General features: G+C 50.3%; 1 protein-coding gene across 1 annotated transcript in view; it reads right to left on the bottom strand.

The window, feature by feature from the left end:
• Positions 1-23,208, bottom strand: part of SSPO (SCO-spondin) — a 160,628-nt gene that overhangs the window by 123,127 nt on the left and 14,293 nt on the right. The window contains exons 11-26 of the mRNA XM_077916267.1: positions 21,334-21,574; positions 19,473-19,611; positions 18,650-18,776; positions 17,746-17,918; positions 16,383-16,604; positions 15,181-15,346; positions 14,139-14,382; positions 12,796-12,976; positions 10,537-10,631; positions 9,007-9,263; positions 8,787-8,921; positions 7,645-7,847; positions 6,015-6,142; positions 4,507-4,616; positions 2,380-2,535; positions 853-946 (exon numbers count right to left, since the gene is read on the bottom strand). Coding sequence (XP_077772393.1) covers positions 853-946; positions 2,380-2,535; positions 4,507-4,616; positions 6,015-6,142; positions 7,645-7,847; positions 8,787-8,921; positions 9,007-9,263; positions 10,537-10,631; positions 12,796-12,976; positions 14,139-14,382; positions 15,181-15,346; positions 16,383-16,604; positions 17,746-17,918; positions 18,650-18,776; positions 19,473-19,611; positions 21,334-21,574 — 2,671 coding nt within the window. The remainder of the gene's footprint in view (positions 1-852; positions 947-2,379; positions 2,536-4,506; positions 4,617-6,014; positions 6,143-7,644; positions 7,848-8,786; positions 8,922-9,006; positions 9,264-10,536; positions 10,632-12,795; positions 12,977-14,138; positions 14,383-15,180; positions 15,347-16,382; positions 16,605-17,745; positions 17,919-18,649; positions 18,777-19,472; positions 19,612-21,333; positions 21,575-23,208) is intronic.

Raw genomic sequence — 23,208 nt, 5'->3', positions numbered from 1 at the left:
CATGGCACGACAGCTACGGTCATTCCTGGACAGGGAATAGTTAGCCACAGTAGTTCACGCATTGCTTACCTCAGGACTGGGCTGCCTCAATGTGCTCTTTGAGGGGCTTCCTTTGCAAAATTTATTTGTTGTTGTTGTTTAGTCATGTCCGAGTCTTCGTGACCCCATGGACCAGAGCACTCCAGGCATTTATTTATTTACACAGAGCTAAATAAAATATATACAGTGGTGCCTCTGGTTGCGAACGGGATCCGTTCCAGAGGTCCGGCCATATCCCGAAGTTTGCGCAAGCGGCGAAACACTTCCGGGTTACAGTGCAGAATGAACATCGTGTTGCACTTGTAAAGGTAAAAAAGGTAAAGGACCCCTGGATGGTTAAGTCCAGTCAAAGGACTTCCTTTCATGGGGTTGTGGTGCTCATCTCGCTTTCAGGCCGAGGGAGCCGGTGTTTGTCCGCAGACAGCTTTCCGGGTCATGTGACCAGCAGGACTAAACCGCTTCTGATGCAACAGGACACCGTGGCGGAAACCAGAGCGCATGGAAATGCCGTTACCTTCCTGCTGCAGCGGTACCTATTTATCTACTTGCACTGGTGTGCTTTTGAACTGCTAGGTTGGCAGGAGCTGGGAAAGAGCAACAGGAGCTCACTCCGTCGCGGGGCTTCGAACCACCGACCTTCTAATCGGCAAGACCAAGAGGCTCAGTGGTTTAGACCACAGCGCCCCCTGCGTCCTGCTTTTTACACACACACCCCGTAAAAGTGTTGCGGGCCTGAGCAGTCTTAGGTGCATTCATGGGTAGGTAGACAATTCTTCCCATCTGCCCTGCTCCAGCCAACCTTTACGGACTTACCAGTTCCTGCATTCCTGCATCACCAGGGCTCCCAGTGGGAATAGAGTGCCGTCCCAGTAGCAAGGGCACTCGGAGGGGTCGATGCAGCGGCCGCCTGGCAGGGAAGGAACAGCAGAATATCAGGAGAGCCCTGTTGGATTGGGCCAATAGCCCATTGAGTCCGGCAGCCTCTTCTCACCGTGGCCGGCCCCAGGTTTGAATCCTGCAAGCAGGATCTCCTCCCTAAGCAGAGCTCTTTGGGCGGATCTCCACACTTGCGGGAGCGCTGACGGGTTGCTGCAGGAATGGCGGAGAGGCATTTCAGTTTGTACCCAGCTGGATAGCCTAGTGGGTAGAGCATGAGACTTGTAGCCTCAGGGTCGTAGGTTTGAGCCCCACGTTGGGCAAATATTCCTGCATTGCAGGGGGTTGGACTAGATGACCCTCGGGGTCCCTTCCAACTCTATGATTCTAGGATTTTCATCCATCCATCCAGGGACCTCTCATCATGGCTGATGACCGGGGGGGGGGGCGGTCGTAGCCGCCCAGAGATGTAAGGACGATGAAGTTCCAACCAGAGAAGAATGGATAATCAAGATGATGGACGATGCCAAAATGGCAAAATTGACAGGGAGAATCAGAAACCATTAAGATAATAAATTTAATAAAGAATGGAGGGGAAATTATAGATTATCTTAAAGAACACAGTTAAAAACGTTAGCAGGATTAACACAACACTTGTAATAATTCTATGGTTATAAATGGCAATTTTAATACAATTTGGATAATATTATAGGATGCAGTATAAAATGAAGTACTATGGAAACCACAGGAGAGTGGAGGGAAGTCCACGGATTCAGGGAATCCTAGATATGTATAAACCTGACTATAAAAATTTGTATATGTAATATACAAATATGTAAACGAGATTTGTAATATATATATATATGTATATGTGTATGTACCGTATACCGTCATACCTTGGGTTACAGATGCTTCAGGTGGCGCATTTTCGGGTTATGGACACGCCGAAACCCGAAAGTACCGGAATGGGTTACTTCAGGGTTTTGGTCTCACGCATGTGCAGAAGAGCTAAATCACGCTTTGTGCATGCGCAGAAGCGCCAAATCACAACCCGCGCGTGCGCAGACGTGGCACTGCAGGTTGCGGATGCAGCGGGTTGCAAATGTGCGTCCCGCACAGAACACATTCGCAACCCGAGCGTCCACTGTGTGTGTGTGTGTGTTTGTGTGTATACACACACACTATATATATGTGTGTGTGTATGTATATATATATATATAGGGAATATATGGAATAATAGAATTGCCTCTTGGAATAATAGATTTGTCGAGTCGGAAGGGACCCCCAAAGGCCATCTAGTCCAACCCCCTTCAATGCAGGAGCCACAGTGAAAGCATCCATAATAGGTGGTCCCCCGACCTCTGCTTAAAAGCCTGCAGAAAGGAGGAGAGGCCACCGCCTTCCAAGGGAGCCCGATCCTTCCACCTCACATCCTTCCTCTGCCACCCCCCCTGCCCACCTTACCATGCAGCACTTTGCCCTCCGGACAGAAGCATCCCTCCAGGCAGGAAAGGGCCTCGCTGCTGCAGTGCTCGGCCCCCTCCAGGCCGAAGTTCTTGCAGGTGGGGGGGCAGGCTGGACCACAGGCGTCGTACTCCAGCCCGTAGTCACACTGCATGGCTGAGCAGGGAGAGAGGGAAACGCTTGCTCGCTTACTTATTCATTACAAAATACAAATAAATCACCAAGCATAAAGTGCTGTTTTGAGATGCAGGCATGGCCAAACTGGGCCCTCCAGCTGTTTGGGGACTACGACTCCCATCATCCCTAGCTAACAGGACCAGTGGCCAGGGATGGTGGGAGTTGTAGTCCCAAAACAGCTGGAGGGCCAAGTTTGGCCATGCCAAGGGACCTGTCTGGGGAATCCAGGGTGCATTGGTCTCAAAGGGGGGGTTTCAGGAAGCTTTTCTGCTGGAGGGGGAACAGGCGCGAGCCACTTCCGGAAACTGATAGTGATTGAGGCAGACGTGCTTTCAAGAGCTCCGTACTGTACATAGTTTTTGCACTTAATAAATCCTGTAAAAGACAGGCCAAAATCCCGGGCTGTTATCTCCGCAAGCACCCACATATCATCCCGACATACATAATGTAACAACAGCAACAAAACAATGACCCACAAACACCCTGACACATTTAAAAGGCCAAAGATTGCTTAATCAGCCAAAGGCCTAAGTGAAGAGGAATGCAATGAAGGTGCCAGGCGAGCCTCTCTGGGGAGGGTCTGGTTTCACAAGGTCCTCCAGGGAAAGGAGCAAACTGCAAGACAAGGCTAGCCCTGCTCTCCCCAGAAATTTGTGAGCCACTGTTAGGGACAGGTTGGATGCAGAGAAAAGGGGGGAGGAACCTCAGGGGAAGAAGGATCAGAGCCCATGGAGGGGTGGTGGGACGACAATGAGCGGTCAGAGAGTGTAGACTGGGAGAAGGAGGTGTTGGAAGCTGAAGAGGCAACAGGGCTTAGTGAGCGGGAAGAGTCTGTGGCAGAGAGAAGTCCAGACTCAGAGGCAGAAGCAGGAGAAGAGGGAGGTCAAGAGGCAGAGATGACTCAGGCTGGGGAAGAAGCTCAGGGTGTCTCCTAATGCTGCTGCAACAAGCTCCCCTCCCCACTTGTCTCCCAGAACCAGAAGAGGGCTGAAAAGGGCTGGGGAGAGGTTGGCTTCATGCAGGCTCAGTCTCCGATGGCTTGGGGGAAACCCTGGAGAGGAGGGGACTTAGACAATTGGGGGAGGTGGGGACCTTCAGACTCTGCAGCCGCTTCATGCAGGTAAGACCTCCAGAACTAATGCCAGCGTACTGAAAGAAGCAAAGATCACCTGTGTCGAAGCAATGATTCTTCAACACCCACTTCGTTGGACTGGACATGTTGTGCGGATGCCTGATTATCATCTTCCAAAGCAACTACTCTATTCCGAACTTAAAAATGGAAAGTGTACTGCTGGTGGTCAACAAAAGAGCTTTAATCTTAAAAGGCTAATCTTTAAAAATGTAGTATAAACACTGACAACTGGGAAACACTTGCCTGCGAGTGCTCCAGTTGGAGAACAGCCTTTACCAAAGGTGTCATGGGCTTTGAAGACACTCGAACTCAGGACGCAAGGGAGAAAGGTGCTAAGAGGAAGGCACACTTGGCGAACCCTCACCGTGATCAACTCCCACCCAGAAACCAATGTCCCCAGTGTGGAAGGATGTGTGGATCCAGAACTGGCCTCCACAGTCACTTACAGACTCACTGTTAAAACAGTGTTTATGGAAGACAATCTTACTCGGTTATAAATGATCACCAAAGAAGCAGCAGCAGCTGTGCTCATTAGGCCTGACACTCTTGTACAATACATGTATACCAACTTGCAAGGTGTGATTGACTGCTGCCTCGCTTCTGTCAGCTGCCAGCTGGACCAAAGAATGTTAGGTGCATTGCCTCAGAATTATTATTTTTTAACTGCCTTGGTTCATGCGAAGTCTCTTCCCTTCTGGTCTGCAGGGTAAGTGGTAGGGTAGAGGCAGCAACATTCGGACAGTAAGGCCCACAGGCAACACTGCCCCTTCCACACAGAGCCCACTTCCAGACTCCCAAACAAAAGCAGCATGACTTACGGCAGAGATCCTGGCTTCTCCAGCGCACAGGAACCCCCCGCTGGCTGCACTCCTCTGCGTAGGTAGCGATGGCGGTGCAGAGGCACTCGCAGTCCCCTCCGGAGTCACAGCTGGGGGGAGAAGAAAGTCAGGGAGGTAAAGGGACATGTGGCCAGCAAGACTAAGCCGCTTCTGGCGAACCAGAGCAGCGCACGGAAACACCGTTTACCTTCCCGCTGGAGCGGTACCTATTTATCTACTTGCACTGTGACATGCTTTCGAACTGCTAGGTTGGCAGGAGCAGGGACCGAGCAACGGGAGCTCACCCCGTCGCAGGGATTCGAACCGCCGACCTTCTGATCGGCAAGTCCTAGGCTCTGTGGTTTAACCCACAGCGCCACCCGCATCCCAGGGGGACAGTAGAGGGACACAAGAGGGTCTCTACTCAGGAACAGCCTCCTAAGAATAGCCCCCCCACAAGCTCACAAGGTTCCAAATGCATTTTCAAAACTCCCCAAGTTATCATTTCTAAAGCCCCTTGTAGGGGGAGACACATTCCCTACCACGATGGCCTCATATCTGGTTGTGAATCTCCCTGATCACCACCACTACCACCAATAATATTTATATACCACTTAATATGCAAAACCCCTAAGCGGTTTACATAAAACATAGTAAGATAAATGAAAAGACAGGGGGAAATGTACTATCAATTAGGCTTGCCATATGTTTTTGGGTGTAAAAACGGCGTTGGGGGGGGGGATTTTGCCAAAATGGCAAAATGTCAGAGAAAACCCGGATGTATGGGAAAACGCAGCAGAAACCGCTCAAAAAGCTTAAAATCACTATTTTTGAGGTGGGTTTATTTAAAAAAAAAAGCTCAACAATTTTTGGGGTTTTCCTAATAAAAGCTCAACAACTGTGGGTGTCAGGGATTTTATTTTTAGAAATATAGCAACCCTATGGAAATACAACATTTAAAACCAAACGTTATTATTATTATTATTATTATTATTATTATTATTATTATTATTATTATTAATACTGACCCTCCCCAGCCAGCTAACACCAATAAAATCACAGTAAAAACATAATAGGAGAAAATGAGAGGGGAGGGGGCAATTTAAAAAATAGGTTAAAATGCAATTTAAAATGCAGCCTCATTTTAAAAGTAGCCCATGGATTAAAACTGTAAGGGGAGGAAAACATAAAGGTCAGACTGAGTCCAAACCAAAGGCCAGGCGGAACAGCTCTGTCTTGCAGGCCCTGCGGAAAGATGTCAAGTCCCGCAGGGCCCTAGTCTCTTGGGGCAGAGCGTTCCACCAAGTCGGGGCCAGTGCTGAAAAGGCCCTGGTCCTGGTTGAGACCAATCTAACCACCTTGCGACTTGGGACCTCCAAAATGTTACAAAAAAGGACATCAGTAAAAAATCAACAACAGGGAAGCCCTCAATTCAACATTTTTAATGTTTAATATATCAATAGTTTCATATCTAGGTATAAGCGCTATATCACTTGCCGGTCCCCTACCCGCAGGCGTCGAAGATGCACCACTCGTAGAACTGCTGGCAGGGGAGTTCCTCATGGCAGGGGGCGAAGAGGTCCTGCAAGAGGACCCCACAGCGCTTCCGGGCCCAGGTCACGCGGTGAGAGTTCACCTGGGTGGTGGGAGGGAGAAGGACAGACATGAGAGGGGCTGCTGTCTTCACCAGAAGCCTCTGCTGGATGAGGCCAATGGCCCACCTGGTCCAGCACCTGTTCTCGCAGGGGCCAGACAGGTGCCTCTTTGGGGAAATCCAAAGCAGGATCCAATCACAAGAGCCACTCTCTCCTCCTGTGATTTCTAACAACTGGTACTGGATTGCTGCCTCCGACTGTGGAGGCAGAACAGAGCCATCCTGGCCAATAGCCATCTCCTCCAGGTTGGTGGCCAACTCCTGTGGCAGGGAGTTCCATAGGTTAACTAAGTGCTGTCTGAAGAAGATTTTTCTTTTATCTGTCCTGAATCATCTAACATTTCAGCTTGGTTGTATGCCCACAAATTCTGGTGTTAATGGGGGGGGGACGACGACACTTTTGCCTCCCCTCTTTCTCCATGCCAGGCATCATTTTGCAAACTTCTATCCTGTTGCTGCTTGCTCCTCTTTCCTCTAAACTAAGAAGTCCCAAAGGCTGCAACCATTCTTCATAGGGGATTCGCTCCATCCCCTTGATCATTTGGGCTGTGCTTCTCTCGGCTCTCCCCCACTCTAGAATACCCTTTTTGAGTGAGGCGACCAGGACTGCGCGCAGAATTCCAAATGCAGCCGCACCAAAGACCTGCACCTTCAGGGCTGCAACTGCAGCAGCCACAGGTTAAACCTTGACAACCTCCCCCAGCTTGTCCTCGTATGGTGACATCTCTCTTTATTGTACAGGAACGCAGCTTCATGCATTTACCTTTCAAGCTCCAGGACTGAGTGTGGTTGGAGTCCCCACCCCACCCCCTCACCCCCCATGAAAAGCCACTCTTTAGCAGTCCGCCGGAGCAAACTTCAATTCAGATTTTCTGCAGATTGACATTAAAATTAGAAATAGAATTTTATTATTACGGTCACAGACCAGTTCTAGCTCACTTCCAATATCAGGAGAATCCTAAAACACAACAGGAATACATTGAATTGCAATTGGGTATAACAGAGACAATTAAAATATAGTGGCAGTTAAAACAATATATTAAATCTTGATCACTAAAATATAACCTAAAATTATCATTTAAAACCTTAATCATTTTGGTAGTACAGCTTGTTCCCTAAGTTTTATGGCAGTCACACAGAATTTGGCCACCCTTAGCGGGATCTCTAGATCCTTGTCCTCTACCGGGAGTTTTAGACATTGAAGTTCGGACCCAGTTGGAGATTTTTGTATAACAGGATAAATACCGAGCGTATATCCCCATAGAAACGGCAGCGTAACAAGACATGAGAGATAGTTTCTACTGTCAATAATTGACATTTATTCCGATGGAGCGCTAGAGAGCGGGTTTTCATGGGGAAAGCTCTGGAGTTTAAAAGGATGCAGGGACACAGAACTTTAAAGCATGGACCAGGCCCGTAAAGAGGTAAATGAGGATCAGCCCAAAGAGAGATGGACTTTAGCTGGGCAGCCGACCTGGGCGTACCGTGCAAGGGTGCTCAAAATCCTCGCTGTTGACCTCAGGGCAGAGCAGACTGACACGCCAGGAGTTGCCAAAGAGATCTGCTGTGGGCTCCACAATGCCTTGCCGGCTGGTGAAATCGTTCTCAGTGTCCCCATCAAAGTTCCCACACAGGCCTGACATGCGGCCTTGGTACATGGGGTCCACTTTGATGTAGATGCGGGTGCCTGAACAGAGAGGGGAAACAGCTCATTCACAGCCTCTTGGAGTCAAAATAAAAGGAATCCATGCCATTTCAACTTCATTCCCCCTTTCCGTTCCTAAGTTCTTTCCACCACCACCTCACAATTTTTTTTCATTTTAAAAACAATGAAGAAACAGGACTTTCAGCCACCCTGTGTTTGGTTTTTTTAGGGTTGTAAAATAGTTGCTCTGTGCTTTAGAGCTTCTTCTGCACAGGAAGATCAAAAGTTCACAGGAAAAGTCAAAGCTCACAGGAGGAGGATTTGCACAGGGAGGTTAAAAGCATTTAAGAGGAAATTTTGCACAAGCGAGTCAAAAGCTCAGCCTCGGAATATAGCAAGCAAGGAAAAAGAGAAATTTTACTCCTTATTGGCTCAAAGGTTGGCAGGGGAATGAAAAAATGGCATGTAAGGAAAACTGGAAGATGGGGAGGGAGAGGAGAGAACTAAGGAAGAACTGAACTTAGAGCCCTCTTGCAAACAGAGCATAAACCTGAAACAAGGGCCCAGGATACAAACCTGAAATAGTTGGAAAAGCTTAACGGAGAAGGCTGGAAGCCTCTGTCTTGATCAATATTCACCAGGTTAGGAAACAGAACAAGACCGATTGGATACATTTATCTCTGTTTATTTTGCAATTATATGTCGTTTATTTTGCTCTTATATTTCAACTATAAACCATGTTTCTTTCCTCCAACTTTCTCAAGAACTGTTTAACTCTCTACTTTAAAGGTCAAGAGGTAAGGAGCTTGGCCCACAATGCATAGGAGCCAACTCCTAGGGGCTGAGAGGTCTTTGTACCCCCAATAAAATATTTGAGGGGGCCACAGTCCAAAGTCACATCATGTGATTGAGTAGGTGGGGCAGGGCTTACCTCCCCCCCAACATTTTATTAAAGTTGGCACTCTTCCTGCCCAGTCTCACCTCCATCCCAGAGCACCGTCAGCCCCAGCTGGGAGATAAGCGAGAGGAAGAGCCCTGCTCTCTCCAGGGTCAGGCCATTCCCACTATACGTTTTCGGGGGGCGCACCGAAACCCCGTTCACGGTCACGTCTTTTCCTGGTGTGGACAGAGAAAGCCAATATCAGGAGGGCACGAGATGGGCAGAGTGGGCATGATACTCGTCTCTTTCCCATTTAATTACCTCGGAGCAGGTGGACCACTGTGTTGCCAATGAGCACCACGACGGATTTGGTGCAGGTGGTGCCGCTGGTGCCGCAGGGCACGTTCTCGGCGGTGACGGTGAAGGCCCCGCTGCTCTCCCGGGCCAGGATGTACTCACAGTCACCCAGGAAGGTGTAGGTCCGCCCGTCGAAAGTGATGTAGTGGGGGTCCCCGGTGGCGACGCACGTCCCGGCGCAGTGGTGGTGGCTGCAGTCCCAGCGCCGGTTTCGGCAAATGCTGCAAGGAAGGAGACGGAGGGACCACAAGGACCACAAGGTGGTGAGTGCTGAGCCAAGCACCTCTCATGCCATGGGTCTGCAGCCAATGTCAGGAGCAAGCCAGCAGTAAATCACACAGAGAAGGCGAAGCTAACTCTTTATTAGAAGAAACAGGATCTGCACAGGAGTGCCAGGTCAAAGGAGCACAGCGACTCTCCTGGGTAGGTCTTGCCCCTGTGAGGCAAGCTGTGGAGACTGAAGGTCCCCGCCTTCCCACAGCTGCCTAAGTGTCAGGGACCGTGCTGAGGAGGGCTGCACTGGGAATGGTGGGAGCCACCCCTTCCCCCTGATCCTGAACCTTCCCAGGAACAGGAGGACTGCATAGATCTGAAACAGTGGTTTGCAGAGGGGCATAGTTCAGAAGGCAGAAGCTGGGAAATACTGGATGGGGGACAGCTAGGAGAAGAAGAAACACAGGGAGAGAAAGGGTTAACAGATTCACAGTCGTGGACAGCATTTCTCCATCGTCCTCCCCAAGGTCGAGAAGTGTTCAGAAAGTCTCAGAACAGAAAGAGCAAAAGGTACAAGCTCAGATTACAAGACAGATTATAAGAGTGATGTAGATTAATAGGGACGGGGGGGGGGGAGTGCGCCTTAATTGGGAGCGCCGCCATTTCTAGGGAGACGTGTTCTTTGGTCTCTCACTGTGATTATTATAGAATTTAACTGGTAAGACGTTCCTTTCATTTGATCTTCTTATTTACTGCCATGGGGGAGGAAGTCGATTCCCTGAAGCCTGACACTAAGGCTCCTCCTCTGCCAGATCCTTCTCCAGCAATCTGAGACTATGCCAGTGTTATCTGCCTTTGCTCCTTCCACTTCATGCCTTTTCTGGTTCTGGGAGACCAGAGGTGGGGAGCTTGTTGCAAGAAGAGGAGGAGGAGGAGGAGGAGACACCCTGGCTTCTTCACTAGCCTGACTCACCTCTGCCTCTTGGTCTCCCTCCTTCCATTCACCAGCTTCAGCTTCTGCCTCTGATTCTGGACCTCTCTCTGCCACAGACTCTCACAGCTCACTAAGCCTTGTTACCTCCTCGGCTTCCAGTACCTCTTCTTCCCAGTCTGCTGCCTCTTCTCCCTCTGACCACTCATCGTCACCCCACTACCACTCCCCGGGCTCTGAGCCTTCTTCCCTTGAGGGTTCCCCAGCTGGTGCCTCCCCCCCCCCATTCCTCTGCGTCCAACCAGTCTGTGGCAGCCAGCATAGCACAGCAGGCTTGGCTGAGTCCTTACCACGTGTTGCAGTCCTTGGCGATGGTGTCATTGGGCTGGTACAGCCGGCCGTTGTGGTGGCAAGGGCACTCCTCTGGCGAGACACAGCGCTCGTTCTGAAAGAAGGAATCAGCAGGGAAACATGAGCAGGTCCTCCTCATCCACGTGTGGTCATAGAACCATAGGGGTCAACAGGGCCGTCTTCAGCATATCTGGCACCGTGGTGCAAAACTCCCTCCGGTGGCCCCCACCCCCCATTTCCCAGAGTTGTCCGGCTTTTTTTAGGGAGGACGGCGCTGCTGGTGGGGCTGGAGGAGGCGGGCAGCGGCTGGAGGGTGGCTCCTCTGGTGGAGAAGAGGGGGAGGCTGGACGCGGCACCTCCGGGCTCAGCTGGCCGCTGTGTGCCGTGGTGGCCATGGCAGATGGAGGTTCCGGGCACAGCGTTGCTTCGGCGCAGCATTGCAGAGGTGGGCGAGGGTGGCAGGCTGATGCCGGGAGGCGCTGCGTCCAGCCTCCACCTCTTCCCTGGCGCCCTCCAGAACTTGGCGCCCTGCGCCACTAGCCTCTATGGGTGAGACTGTTAGAATATTCTGTTCCACCTTAAGGGACAGGCATGAGACTGCTGTGTGTCACATGTCTGTTTACACTCCAGCACAGCTTGCTGAGAACTTCCGTTTGTGTACAGCTTTCGCTTTCAGCTGCTTGCTTTTGGACATGAAAGGGAGAAGACGTGTTTTCCTTTTGTCCTGATGTATGCTGAATAAACTACTTGTAAATATGCTCAACACAGCCCTTCCCTGACACTTCTGTTGCACCTCTGAAGCTAGGGTCGCAGTTTTATGCTGATCCAAGGACTGGAGCTCGCCTGGCACACTGGCCGGTGGGCTGGGGGCTGCTGGGGGCCTGCCAATTGCCCCCAATTCCTTGGCTGCATCCCAACAAGGACGAACATGGGGGTCAGGCGGCTGCAAGCAACTCCCTCGGCCGGTTGCCCGGGAACGTACAAAGCCCAGGAAAAGTTTCTTACCACCCACCTGTTATTCAATATTTACAGAGAGGGGCTTTGGAACACAGCCTCGGATAATGGCGTTGTCCCGAGTGAATCTCCACCCTCTTCTCTCCCACTTCCTCGTTCATCATCATCATCACCTCCTCTTCGGGTGCTGCTACGTGCCCTCTGTCTTCGAGCTCTTTGCTCTCCTACTTTTAAGGCTCTCCGGGTTCTGGGAGATGGAGGGTCTGGGATGCCTCCTCTTCCTCTCCCATGATTTCCCAACTTTCCCCTCATCTGCCTCTGAGCTGTGACCTCCCTCAAACCCATGTTGCAATTCTGAACCGTCTTCCTCTTCTCTGGAAGGATCAAACTGGGGAGGCAGACTCCACCATTCCTCCCCTGCCCAGACCCTGACAATAGGATTGTTGTTGTTTTTTAATCATAACCTTTATTAGTTTAAATTACACACATATACACAAAAATTTACACTCTCATATTGCAGAAAGAAAAGAGAAAGAGGGGGGTAAAAGAAGAAAGGGAAAAGGGAGAGAAGTTTGCAAAAGAAGAAAGAAAAAAAGAGAGAAAGGAAGAAAAAGAAATTTACATACGTAATCTTCCTATTAACATCTTAATAAACACTTAAATAAAAAGACTCCTGACAAAACAAGTCTTCCAATCGTTCTCATTGCACTGTTTATACTATTTTTCTTTTTGTCGCAGAAAGACAATAGGATTGTAATGTTGGAAAGGAGCCCCTAGGTCAGGGGTCAGCAAACCTTTTCAGCAGGGGGCCAGTCCACTGTCCCTCAGACCTTGGGGGGGGGCGGACTATTTTTTTTGGGGGGGGTGAACAAATTCCTATGCCCCACAAATAACCCAGAGATGTGTTTTAAATAAAAGGACACATTCTACTCATGTAAAAACATGCTGATTCCCGGACTGTCCGTGGGCTGGATATAGAAGGCGATTGGTCCGGATCTGGCCCCTGGGCCTTAGTTTGCCTCCCCATGTCCTAGCTCAACCCCCTGCAATGGAGGAATCTCAGCTGAGGAATCTCTGGCAGATGGATATCCAACTTTACGCACCTCAAATGAACAATATAAATGTAAAACTGGGAGGGACCCGTCCAACCCCCGGCAATGCAGGAATCACGGCTAACAGGGGGCCACCCAACCTCTCCTTAGAAGCCCCCAATGAAGGAGAGTCCGCCTCCTTCCACCTGGGGGCAGGGAAGCAGAGAGAGGCAACGGGGATTTTGAGCTGGGCAGTGCCAGGGAAGGACTCACCAAGTAGACGGTGCCAGGGGGGCAAACGCAGCCGTCCGAGAAGCCGGCGCAGCTGAGGTTCCCCTCGGGACTGTCGCAGCTCCGCAGGCAGGAGCCAAAGGCGTAGACCAGCTCCCCCGGGCACAGGACGGCTTGGGGGCAGCTCTGCTCTGTGCAGTTCCACGTCCCATTCACACAGACGCTGAAACACAGGTCAGGAGCAAGGAGATGTGAGCGAAGGGGTGCAGAGAGAGATGGGAAGTCCATTCTGCAAACAATGCCAGCTTCCAGGTGTCTTTTTGGAAAAAGGGGGGGGGTGTCCCTCTGCCGCCCCACTGAGCAGCTACTCTGTTACCAGAGCAGAGTCAGCTTCCTCGAATAATAATAATAATTATTATTATTATTATTATTATTATTATTATTATTATTGTTGTTGTTGTTGTTGTTGTTGTTGTTGTTGTTATTTATACCCCGCCCATCTGGCTGAGTTTCCCCAGCCACTCTGGGCGGCTTCCAACCAAGTGTTAAAAACAATACAGCATTAAATATTAAAAGCTTCCCTAAACAGGGCTGCCTTCAGATGTCTTTTAAAGATAAGATAGCTGCTTATTTCCTTCACATCTGAAGGGAGGGCGTTCCACAGGGCAGGCGCCACCACCGAGAAGGCCCTCTGCCTGGTTCCCTGTAACCTCACTTCTCGCAATGAGGGAACCGCCAGAAAGCCCTTGGCGCTGGACCTCAGTGTTTCTTATTCTTATTCTTATTCTTCGACCCACAAAGGGGAGGAGGGAAGTGCAAGAGATTCCTTGGAATCTTGTTTTTATGTTGTATGTTGGATATGTGACTGTAAATTTTTAATTTGAAAAACTATATCTATCTATCATCTATCCTCTATCTATCTATCTATCTATCTATCTATCTATCTATCTCTATCTCTATCTCTATCTATAGGAAGCTGGATACACAGAGACCTGCTTGCTCTGGACTGAATCCAAAGCCATGACTAATGGAGAAGCGAGATTTTTTGGGGTGCTATGCTGTGAGGGCCCCCCCTTCTTAATGCTCAGGTTCTACATATGTGTAAATAAAACCCCATATCCGAAAAACACCAGGCCTCTCCTTAGACTCACGTTGCAAATGCCCTGCGGGTTATCACACGTCAGCCGAGATCACGTGGCCGAGACATTCAATGAAACCAACCTATCCCGTAGGGCAGTCACAGACAGGTCACAGGGTGATTTCATCAAACATCTCCTTCCACTCCGCAAGAGCCAGAGGACGGTGCCATTGTCGGTGCCCCTGCTGAGATCCCCGATCCCCTCCCTCCGAACACCTCGCCTCCCAGTTCCCTCTGCGACACGTACCAGGTGTTGCAACCCTTCTGGATCCTGCTGCCAGGGGGGTGCGCCTCTTCCCCATGCGCACAGGCGCACATGGCAGGCTGGACGCACTGCCCGCCGTCGTCCAGCAAAGTCCCCTCTGGGCAGTTGCAGCCGGCCACGCAGACGTGGTCCAGATCCTGGCAGGGGCCCAAGCGCAGGTCAGCGCAGGTCGTTCTGCAGGGGGCCGCACATTCCCGATAGACTTGCCCCCCAGAACACGGCGCCGCTGTGGGGAGAGGGGAAAGGTCAGGATCCTGCAAGCAAGAAGCACTCGGGGTGACACTGGGTCTTCAAGGAAGTCGTTGGGGTCTTCAGCACAACTTAATGCTGAACAGCAACGAAAGATTATTTTGTGTGTATGTGGCGAAATCATTTTTATTAGTTTTCCAAATTTTACAAAATCAGCCACAAATTAAGATGAATTCAATACAATTTCTGCAGAAACTGGCTTCCTGGACACCCACAGCGCCACCCGCATCCCCAGCTGGGCTTAAAGGGACCCCTGACCCTTAGGTCCAGTCGCGGACGCCTCTGGGGTTGCAGCGTTCATCTCGCTTTATTGGCCGAGGGAGCCAGCGTACAGCTTCCGGGTCATGTGGCCAGCATGACTAAACCACTTCCGGCGAACCAGAGCAGCGCACAGAAACACCGTTTACCTTCCCGCCGGAGCGGTGCCTATTTATCTACTTGCACTTGGACGTGCTTTCAAACTGCTAGGTTGGCAGGAGCTGGGACCGAGCTCACCCCGTCATGGGGATTTCAACCGCTGATCTTCTGATCGGCAAGTCCTAGGCTCTGTGGTTTAGACCACAGCGCCACCCGCGTCCCTCCTTGCCTCTTAGTGCCCCTTAAATAATCCCACCACCACCCAGGGATGGGTACCACCCAATTTGGGAACCGCTGCATGAGATTCTCGTCGCCCTCCCCAATTCTCCATCCTACCCTTGCGGACACTGCCATCTTGGCACTTGCCCCAACAACACGACAAACACACCCTCCCCCTGCCCTCCCCCAGGAAACTCACGGCAGAAGGTCTGGTTCCTCCAGGCGACAGGGGCTCCCTCCTGGGCGCACTGCCTGGCGTAGGCGGCCACAGCGCCACACAAGCAGTCTTTGCCAGCAGAACAACCACACACGTCGTAGAGGCAGAGCTGGTAGAATGGGTCCCGCTCCACCACATCGTGACAGGCCTGCGAGGGGGGAGACGGGGGCACTGGCATGAGCAAGCGGCCTGGTTTTCCCAGGACGCAGAGATGGCTTGAGGCAGGCCCAGATGGTCATTAAGACTTGCTCAGCTGCCAAAGATATTAATGTGAAAATGCAGCAAAAAGCAATAGATGGTGCCAGGGACGAGTGGCAGGAGCAGGTCAGTCATAACTTACAGGACGTCAGTGAAGTTAACTCTTTAATCAAGGAAACAAGGTCTACTTAGGAGGTCAGACCTAGTAGCCAGCAACTGTGGCCCCAATTAGGCAATTGCAAAGACTGAATAAATAAATAACAACAACAACAACAAAAATTTATACCTGAAGGAGTGTTTCCACCCCCACCATTCAGCCCGGACACTGATGTCCAGCTCTGAGGGCCTTCTGGCGGTTCCCTCATTCCGAGAAGCAAAGCTACAGGGAACCAGGCAGAGGGTCTTCTTGGTAGTGGCGCCCGCCCTGTGGAACGCCCTCCCACCAGAAGACATCCAAAGGCAGCCCAGTTTAGGGAAGTTTTTAATGTTTGATGTTTTATCGTGTTTTTAATATTCTGTTGGGAGCCGCCCAGAGTAGCTGGGGAAACCCAGCCAGATGGGCGGGGTATAAATAATAAATTATTCCTATTCTTATTCTTAGTGGGTGCCAGGAGCAGGTCACTAATAATTTACACTGCGTCAGTGAAGTTAACTCTTTATTCAAGGAAACAAGGTCTACTTAGGAGGCCAGACCTAGTAGTAATAATAATAATAACAATTTGCACCCTACCCATCTGACTGGGTTGCCACCGGCTTGCCTGTTAGGGCCTCCCTAGATAATCTCACCACCCCACAGAAGCCAGCAACAACTACTTTGGGGATCACAAAATAAGAGGATGAAGATGGATGGCAGATTTTTGAGATCGGGATGAGATCTCCACCAAGGACATGGGGCCCGAGTCTTGCCCAGATAAATCTCTTGCTTTTGCCTCGGTTTCAGGGCTACATCTCCTCCCCCTAGGGGGCTGCAGGCCCTCCCCTCTTACCTGGAAGGGGGGGCTGTGGAGGACCTCGCAAGCCGCCTCTGCAAACTGCCTCCGCTGGGCGTACATGCTGCAGGGGTCAAAAGGGAACGTGCCGAAGGAGGGGCAGTGGTGCGAGATGCGGAACCTGCTGGCGAAAGCGGAGGCACTGGACTCCACGTCTCCCTCCGGCGTGGTGAACTCGTCCTGCTGGTTCCAGTTGTAGGTGCCGCAAAGGCCTCGGACCTGGAAGGCGGAAGAAGGGACATACAGTGGTACCTCATGTTACGTCCGCTTCATGTTACGTTCTTTCAGGTTACGCCCCGCAGTGACCCGGAAGTACCAGAAAGGGTTACTTCTGGGTTTCGCCGCTCGCGCATGTGCAGAAGCAGAAAATGACGTCACGTGCATGCACAGAAGCGGCAAATTGCAAACCGCGCATGCGCAGACGTGCCGCTGCGGGTTGCATTCTTTTCACGTTGCGAACGGGCCTCTGGAACGGATCCCGTTTGCAACCCGAGGTACCACTGTACTGCTGAGCCAGGGCCTTTCCCCATCTCTGGCTGGGTTGCCAGCGACGGTCTCTTTTGGACAGAGATGACTTGGCCACAGCCCTCCACGCTCCAGGAAACTTCCAGATTGGATTGCTGCCATGTGCCCTACATGGGGCTGTCCTTGAAGACAACTCGGAAACTCCACTTGGACCCAAAGGCAGTGGCCAAATTAGTGGCGGCAGTGTGTGTGTGTGTTTGCATTTAGATCTCATAAACCATTTCAAAACTGCTTGCGCTGGTTACCAGCTTGTTTCTTGGCCCAATTCCAAGTGCACATGCTGGCTGTAAAGCCCCATATGAATCAGTCCCCAAATAGCTGAAAGACCGTCTCCTGCCCTACAGACACTGTTGGGTGCTGAGATTGGAGGAAGGGCCCCTCTTGCCTCAGAAGCTCAGGGGTGGGGGTGGCCCAAGAGGACAGGGCCTTCTCTGTGTTGGCTCCTAAGTTATGGAATTCCCTCCACTGGCAACTTCATTGTGCAGCTTCTGAAGGATGCTGAAGAAGCACCTCTTGTTCCTGGCTTCTGACACTTGAGGAGGCTGTTTTTTTAGGACCCGCCTTATTTTTATGATTGTTTTAAATTGCTTTTTAATAATACCTTTAACCTTCTAAGCCACCCTGGGACCTTAGGGTGAAGGACAGGTAATCAATCAGTCAGTCAGTCAGTCAGTCAGTCAATCAATGTCCCTGAGGATCTGGAAAGTCAAGGGCACACCAGCTGCTTCATACACCCTATAGGTCTGGTTCTAAATCTAAACGGTGGCTCACTGCACATCTCAGAGCCGCAGGCAAGATGTTCCTGTGAAGAAAATTATCATCATCCCAGGCTCACCTTGTTGGCAAAGCTAGGCTGGAGGGTGATGTAGACTGCCGGAAACTCCAGGCCCCACAGCAAGTGAGCCCCAAAGGCCTGCAGAAGCAGGAAGGAGGAGGAGGCGAGGCGCACCGTCAGGTCAGCGCTGGCAAAAGGGAGGGAGACTTCTTGGCCGTTCACTGACAGCTCCCCTGGGAAGCAAAGGAGAAAGGTGAGAGGGAGGGGTGAAAAGGGGGTTAGACTAGATGGACAGTAACTCGGGAGGACCAGAGCATCTGCAGCCTTGCAAAGTGAGCTCATTGTGAGAAAGAAAACGCTTTGCACAGAGAAGGCCCCAGATTCAATCCCTGGCATCATCTCCAGTTGCAAAGGGGATCTCAAGTCTGAAGTACTGGCTGGGGAAGGCCTCTCTCTGTCCAGGATTCCTGGAGAGCTGTTGCCAGCCTGAGCTGGATTGACCAATGATCTGTCTCAGGAGGAGGCAGCTTTGCAGGTTTTTGCGATGATTTATCACACCACAGGCATCTTCCAAACCACCTTCAGTTTGCTGAAGGAAGCCATTGCCATCCTCAGACTCTGAACTCTTGCACCCTGAGAATGTGGTAGCACGTTTGTGCCAGGATGGGGGGCTGCAAGGAACCTGTCTGGCTTCACACGAGCAACACCTGTGCTATTCCATGCTGACGTGCCTCACATGTGCACAAAACCCCCAGCCTGAGCAGGGTGAATGCATTTGAGCGGATAGAGTGGGAACCCTTTAGTCCTCCAGATGTTGCGGGACTCCAACTCCCATCAGCCCTAGCCAGCAACAATCTGGAGCAAAATCTGGAGAGCCTCGGGTTAGCCTCCTGCCCGCCCATCCCCTATGGCGTTGATGTCCACTCATGAAAGATTCTCCATAACTGTCACCTCCCTCTCTCACCTGTGAAGGACAGGCGGGCAGAGACCTTCTGCACAGTGACGGTCACAGAGTGGAGGCAGCTGCTGGTCCCTCGACTCCCACATGCCACATTCTCCGAGGAAATGTGGAGCTTCCCATCCACATAATCCTGTAAAGTGGAGGAGAACAGCCCCGAGATCAGTGAGATGACAGCGGCGAGATTGTTACAGACACCAAGATGGGAAAATACAAAGCTACCTACTATGGAGGAACGATTCCTAAAATTATTGGACTTGGCTGAGATGGCAAAGTTGACGTGTTTAATGAGAGAGAAATACCTATTGGCATTTATTAAGGATTGGAAACTTCTCGTGGAGTTTTGGTGTGAAAGAGAAAATGAACTTGTAGACTGGAAGGCTCAGATATCAGGAGGATCAACATTTTAAGAAGGAATGGGGAAAGTTTATAGTTTACCTTCGAGACCATTGTAAACAGTTAAAATTGTTAGCAGGATTGTAATAACACTTGTAACATAACAAGAACTATGGATATAATGGATATTTTAAAAAATGTAGCAGGAAAGGATGTGGACCCCATGGAGGGGGGGTGGGAAGGCCAAAGATTCAGAGAAATATTTTTTCTTTCTTTTTTGATTATGATTTGCGATATGAGTGTAAATTTCAATCTGTAAAATCAAATAATTGTTTTCATCTGAAAAAAAGAAAATGAACTTGTAATACCTGGATTTTGTATAATTTTCTTGAAATTAAACAAATAATGAGGTTTTCCACCAAAATGATTGAAACCCAGCTGGAACCACACTGCCCCCACCCCCACCTCCTGCCTCCTCACCTGAACCTCTTACCTGCACTAGGGTATACTGGCATGTGCCGTGGAAGGAGAAGCGCTTGCGGTCAAAAGTCAGGTAGTGAGGGTCACCGGTTATGGCACATTCCCCAGAGCACTGGTCCTGGGAGCAAAGCCAGCGTCCCCCTTGGCACGTGCTGTGGGGAGAAGGGAATGGGAGTCACGTCAGGGTGCTAGAGCAATAGCCAAAGATACTGCTGTGAGTTTGAGGGGGGTCAGTCTGGATGATGCCCTGGTGTCCCTTCCAATTCTTGGGGTTCTGTGCCCAAGGAAGGTTGGAATCTAACAGAGGAGCCTGCTTAACTTCTTGGGCAAGTTTATTGTAAGATAAGGACCATAGCTGGACAGTTAAGTACCATCCTTAGCATCCCCCCAAAAATGGCTTGCAGCACGAACTGCGACTAAGCGATGGCGGTCTCTTGGCTCTCCTTTCCTCCATCCCTCTCACCTAGCTAGGTAGGAGAAAAGATGCCAGAGAGGGGTTGGAGAGCAGCCTGGAAGCCGGAGATACAGAGATCTGCTTGCTCTGCGCTGGATCAGAAGCTGTGACTAACAGAGAAGCAAGATCTCTTGGGGGGCTGATTCTGTGAGCCCCTCCATCATACGCTCAGGTTGCATTTATGTGTCAGTACAACCATATAAACTAAAGACACTGCAGTCTCCGCTGACCTTCTTTCCAAGGAAACTGAACCATTGCCTGAAACCCCTGGAGCAGGCTTCCTCAACCTCGGCCCTCCAGATGTTTTTGGCCTACAACTCCCATGATTCCCTAGCTAGCAGGACCAGTTGTCAGGGATGATGGGAATTGTAGTCTCAAAACATCTGGAGGGCCGAGGTTGAGGAAGCCTGGCTTGGAGTCTCTCACTGCTCAGAGATGGCATGCGTCAATACAGTGGTACCTTGGTTCCCCAACACCTTGGTTCCCAAACACCTAATACCCAGAAGTAGCTGTCGGCTATTGTTTCCGGGGCACCAGCACCAATCAGAAGCTGCGCCTTGGTTTTCGAACATTTCAGAAGTCAAATGGACTTCCAGAACGAATTAAGATTGGCGCTTTTGTTTTGCTATTTATTTTGCGTTTTTGTTTCTGAGGCTTTTTTTGGTTCATTTGTTTTTGTGACTGTGTGGAACCCAGTTCAGCTACTGATTGATTGATTGTGTGACTGCAGAAATGGATAAAACAATGACTATCATCAGTGCAGGTAAGAAAAAAATTAAATTTTAATTTTTATCATCTACAATACTGTCTTATTTATTTTATAGTACAGTACATTGATTATTGCTTTCGTTTTATGGATCAATGGTCTCATTAGATAGTAAAATTCATGTTAAATTGCTGTTTTAGGGGTTGTTTTTAAAAGTCTGGACCGGAGTTTTGCATTCCTTTCTATGGGAAAGCGCACCTTGGTTTTGGAACGCTTTGGTTTAGGAACGCTTCCGGAACGGATTAAGTTTGAGAACCAAGGTACCACTGTATATGTGTAAACTAAAGCATGCATCCTAAGACGACAACAACAATAATTTATTTATTTTAACCCGCCCATCTGGCTGGGTACCCCCAGCCACTCTGGGCGGCTTCCATCAGAATATTAAAAACAGAATAAAACTTCCCTAAACAGTGCTGCCTTCAGATGTCTCTGCTGACCTCCTTTCCAAGGAAACTGAACCCTGAGGAAGCGCTGTAACCCCTGACTCCTCTCCTTTCCAATTTACAGTTCTGTGTTTCCAGGAACTCCAAGAATGCCAGCTACCCCTGGGCTAAAGATACTGCTGCGCTCGGCAAGACTAATCGGACCATGTCCCCCCTCCAGCTATCCTGAGACATAACCTTTTGTGGGTTCAGAAGGGCAGAGCCTCACCAACGGTTGCATCGCTGCTGGAGGACATCTCCCGGGGCAAACTTCTGGCGCCGGTGGAAGCAGGGGCACTGGCTCTCCGGGACGCAGGCCCCCCCTTCCAGGTAGAGGCCGGCCGGGCACTCGCAGCCGCTCACGCACTCATCCCGGCAGTGCCCTTCCTCGGCTGCGCCCACCGCAGCACAGCTGGCTGGGCACGAGGAGACGCAGTCGGAGTAGTGCTTTCCTTGCCCACACGACTTTTCTGTCAGGAGGGAAGAAGAGGGGCAGTTTCAAGGGGGAGGTTCCCAGATGTCTAGAGAGAACTGTGGGGGACACAGCAGTCTTCGGGGGGTGGGGTGGGAGAAGCTCCTGCCCCCCTCTTTCCCTAGGCAAACTGGCCTCCTCTTATCACAGCCATCAACATGATCATCGCCCCATTATACAGATGTTGGGGGTGACCACACTCAGAATGCTCTGGAATACATGTAAGCAGGGCCGGATTTCGGTTTGATGCGGCCCTCAGCTACTGAAGGTAATGGGGCCTTTTCTATGTCCTTTGTCAACACAAATTGTTGCTTCTTTTTGTGTTGAATATATAAAAGATAAAGGGACCCCTGACCATTAGGTCCAGTTGCAGAAGACTCTGGGGTTGCGGTGCTCATCTCACTTTACTGGCCGAGGGTACCGGCATACAGCTTCCGGGTCATGTGGCCAGCAGGACTAAGCCGCTTCTGGTGAACCAGAGCAGCGCATGGAAACACTGCTTACCTTCCCGCCGGAGCGGTACCTAATTATCTACTTGCACTTCATGCTTTTGAACTGTTAGGTTGGCAGTAGCAGGGACCGAGCAATGGGAGCTCACCCCATTGAAGGGATTCGAACCACCGACCTTCTGATCGGCAAGTTCTAGGCTCTGTGGTTTCACCCACAGCGCCACCCGCGTCCCTAATGAATATATGTTCTATGGTAATTTATGGACCTAATAGGTATCTCAAGCCATTTGCACATGTTGCCTTGCAACCAGTCCATGCAGAATGTAGGCACCCTATATATAGAAAGGAGCAAACCAGGGATATTTTAGGGAGCAGGTGGGGCCCCTGACTTACATCATAGGAGCCTGCACAACACAAAACACTGTTGCTATATGTAGCTTTTATTTTACTTGCTTTTTATCTTATATTTTGGAAATGTACATCCAGGTTTTTTTCCTTTAATTTTTTTTTTGGGGGGGGCCCAAGAGAGTGGGGCCCTAAGCCATAGCTTGTTTAGCTTATAAGTAAATCTGGCACTTGGTTTTGGGGTTAAAGCAGGCATCCCCAAACTCGGTCCTCCACATGTTTTGGGACTACAACTCCCATCATCCCTAGCTGACAGGACCAGTGGTCAGTGATGATGGGAACTGTAGTCCCAAAACATCACACAAGTAGCCAACAGTTGCCGGGGGAAAGTCAGGCTGGCTAAAGCTCAGAATGAGCTCAGGATTGCAAGAGAGGATAAAAAAAAAAGTTTCTTTGACTAGGTCTGAAGTAAAAGGAAGAACAAGCAAGTGATAAGGTCCTCTGTGTGGGGAAGATGGAGAAATGCTGTTGGGTGACAGAGAAAAGACAGAATTCTCAACACCTCCTTTGCCTCTGTCTTCACCCAAAAGGAAAGCGATGCCCAGACCAGTGATAAGAGAATAAATGATGGAAAGCGGGAGTTGCAGCCCAAAATAGGAAAAGAGGAAGGGAACACCTAGCTAATTTCAGTGATGAGCTGTACCCAAGGGTGCTAAAGGAGCTTGTGGGTGTAATCTCAGAGCCTCTGTCTATGATCTTTGTGAATTCTTGGAATTTGCGGAAGCCACCTTGAGTCCAGGTCTGGGGAAACGGCAGGATAGAAACAAGAGGAGGAGGA

This window comes from Podarcis muralis, chromosome 12 (assembly GCF_964188315.1).
Source record: "Podarcis muralis chromosome 12, rPodMur119.hap1.1, whole genome shotgun sequence".
Classification (NCBI taxonomy): Eukaryota; Metazoa; Chordata; class Lepidosauria; order Squamata; family Lacertidae; genus Podarcis; species Podarcis muralis.
The sequence above is the reverse complement of the archived record's forward strand: the minus strand, read 5'-3'. Positions and strand labels throughout refer to the sequence as shown.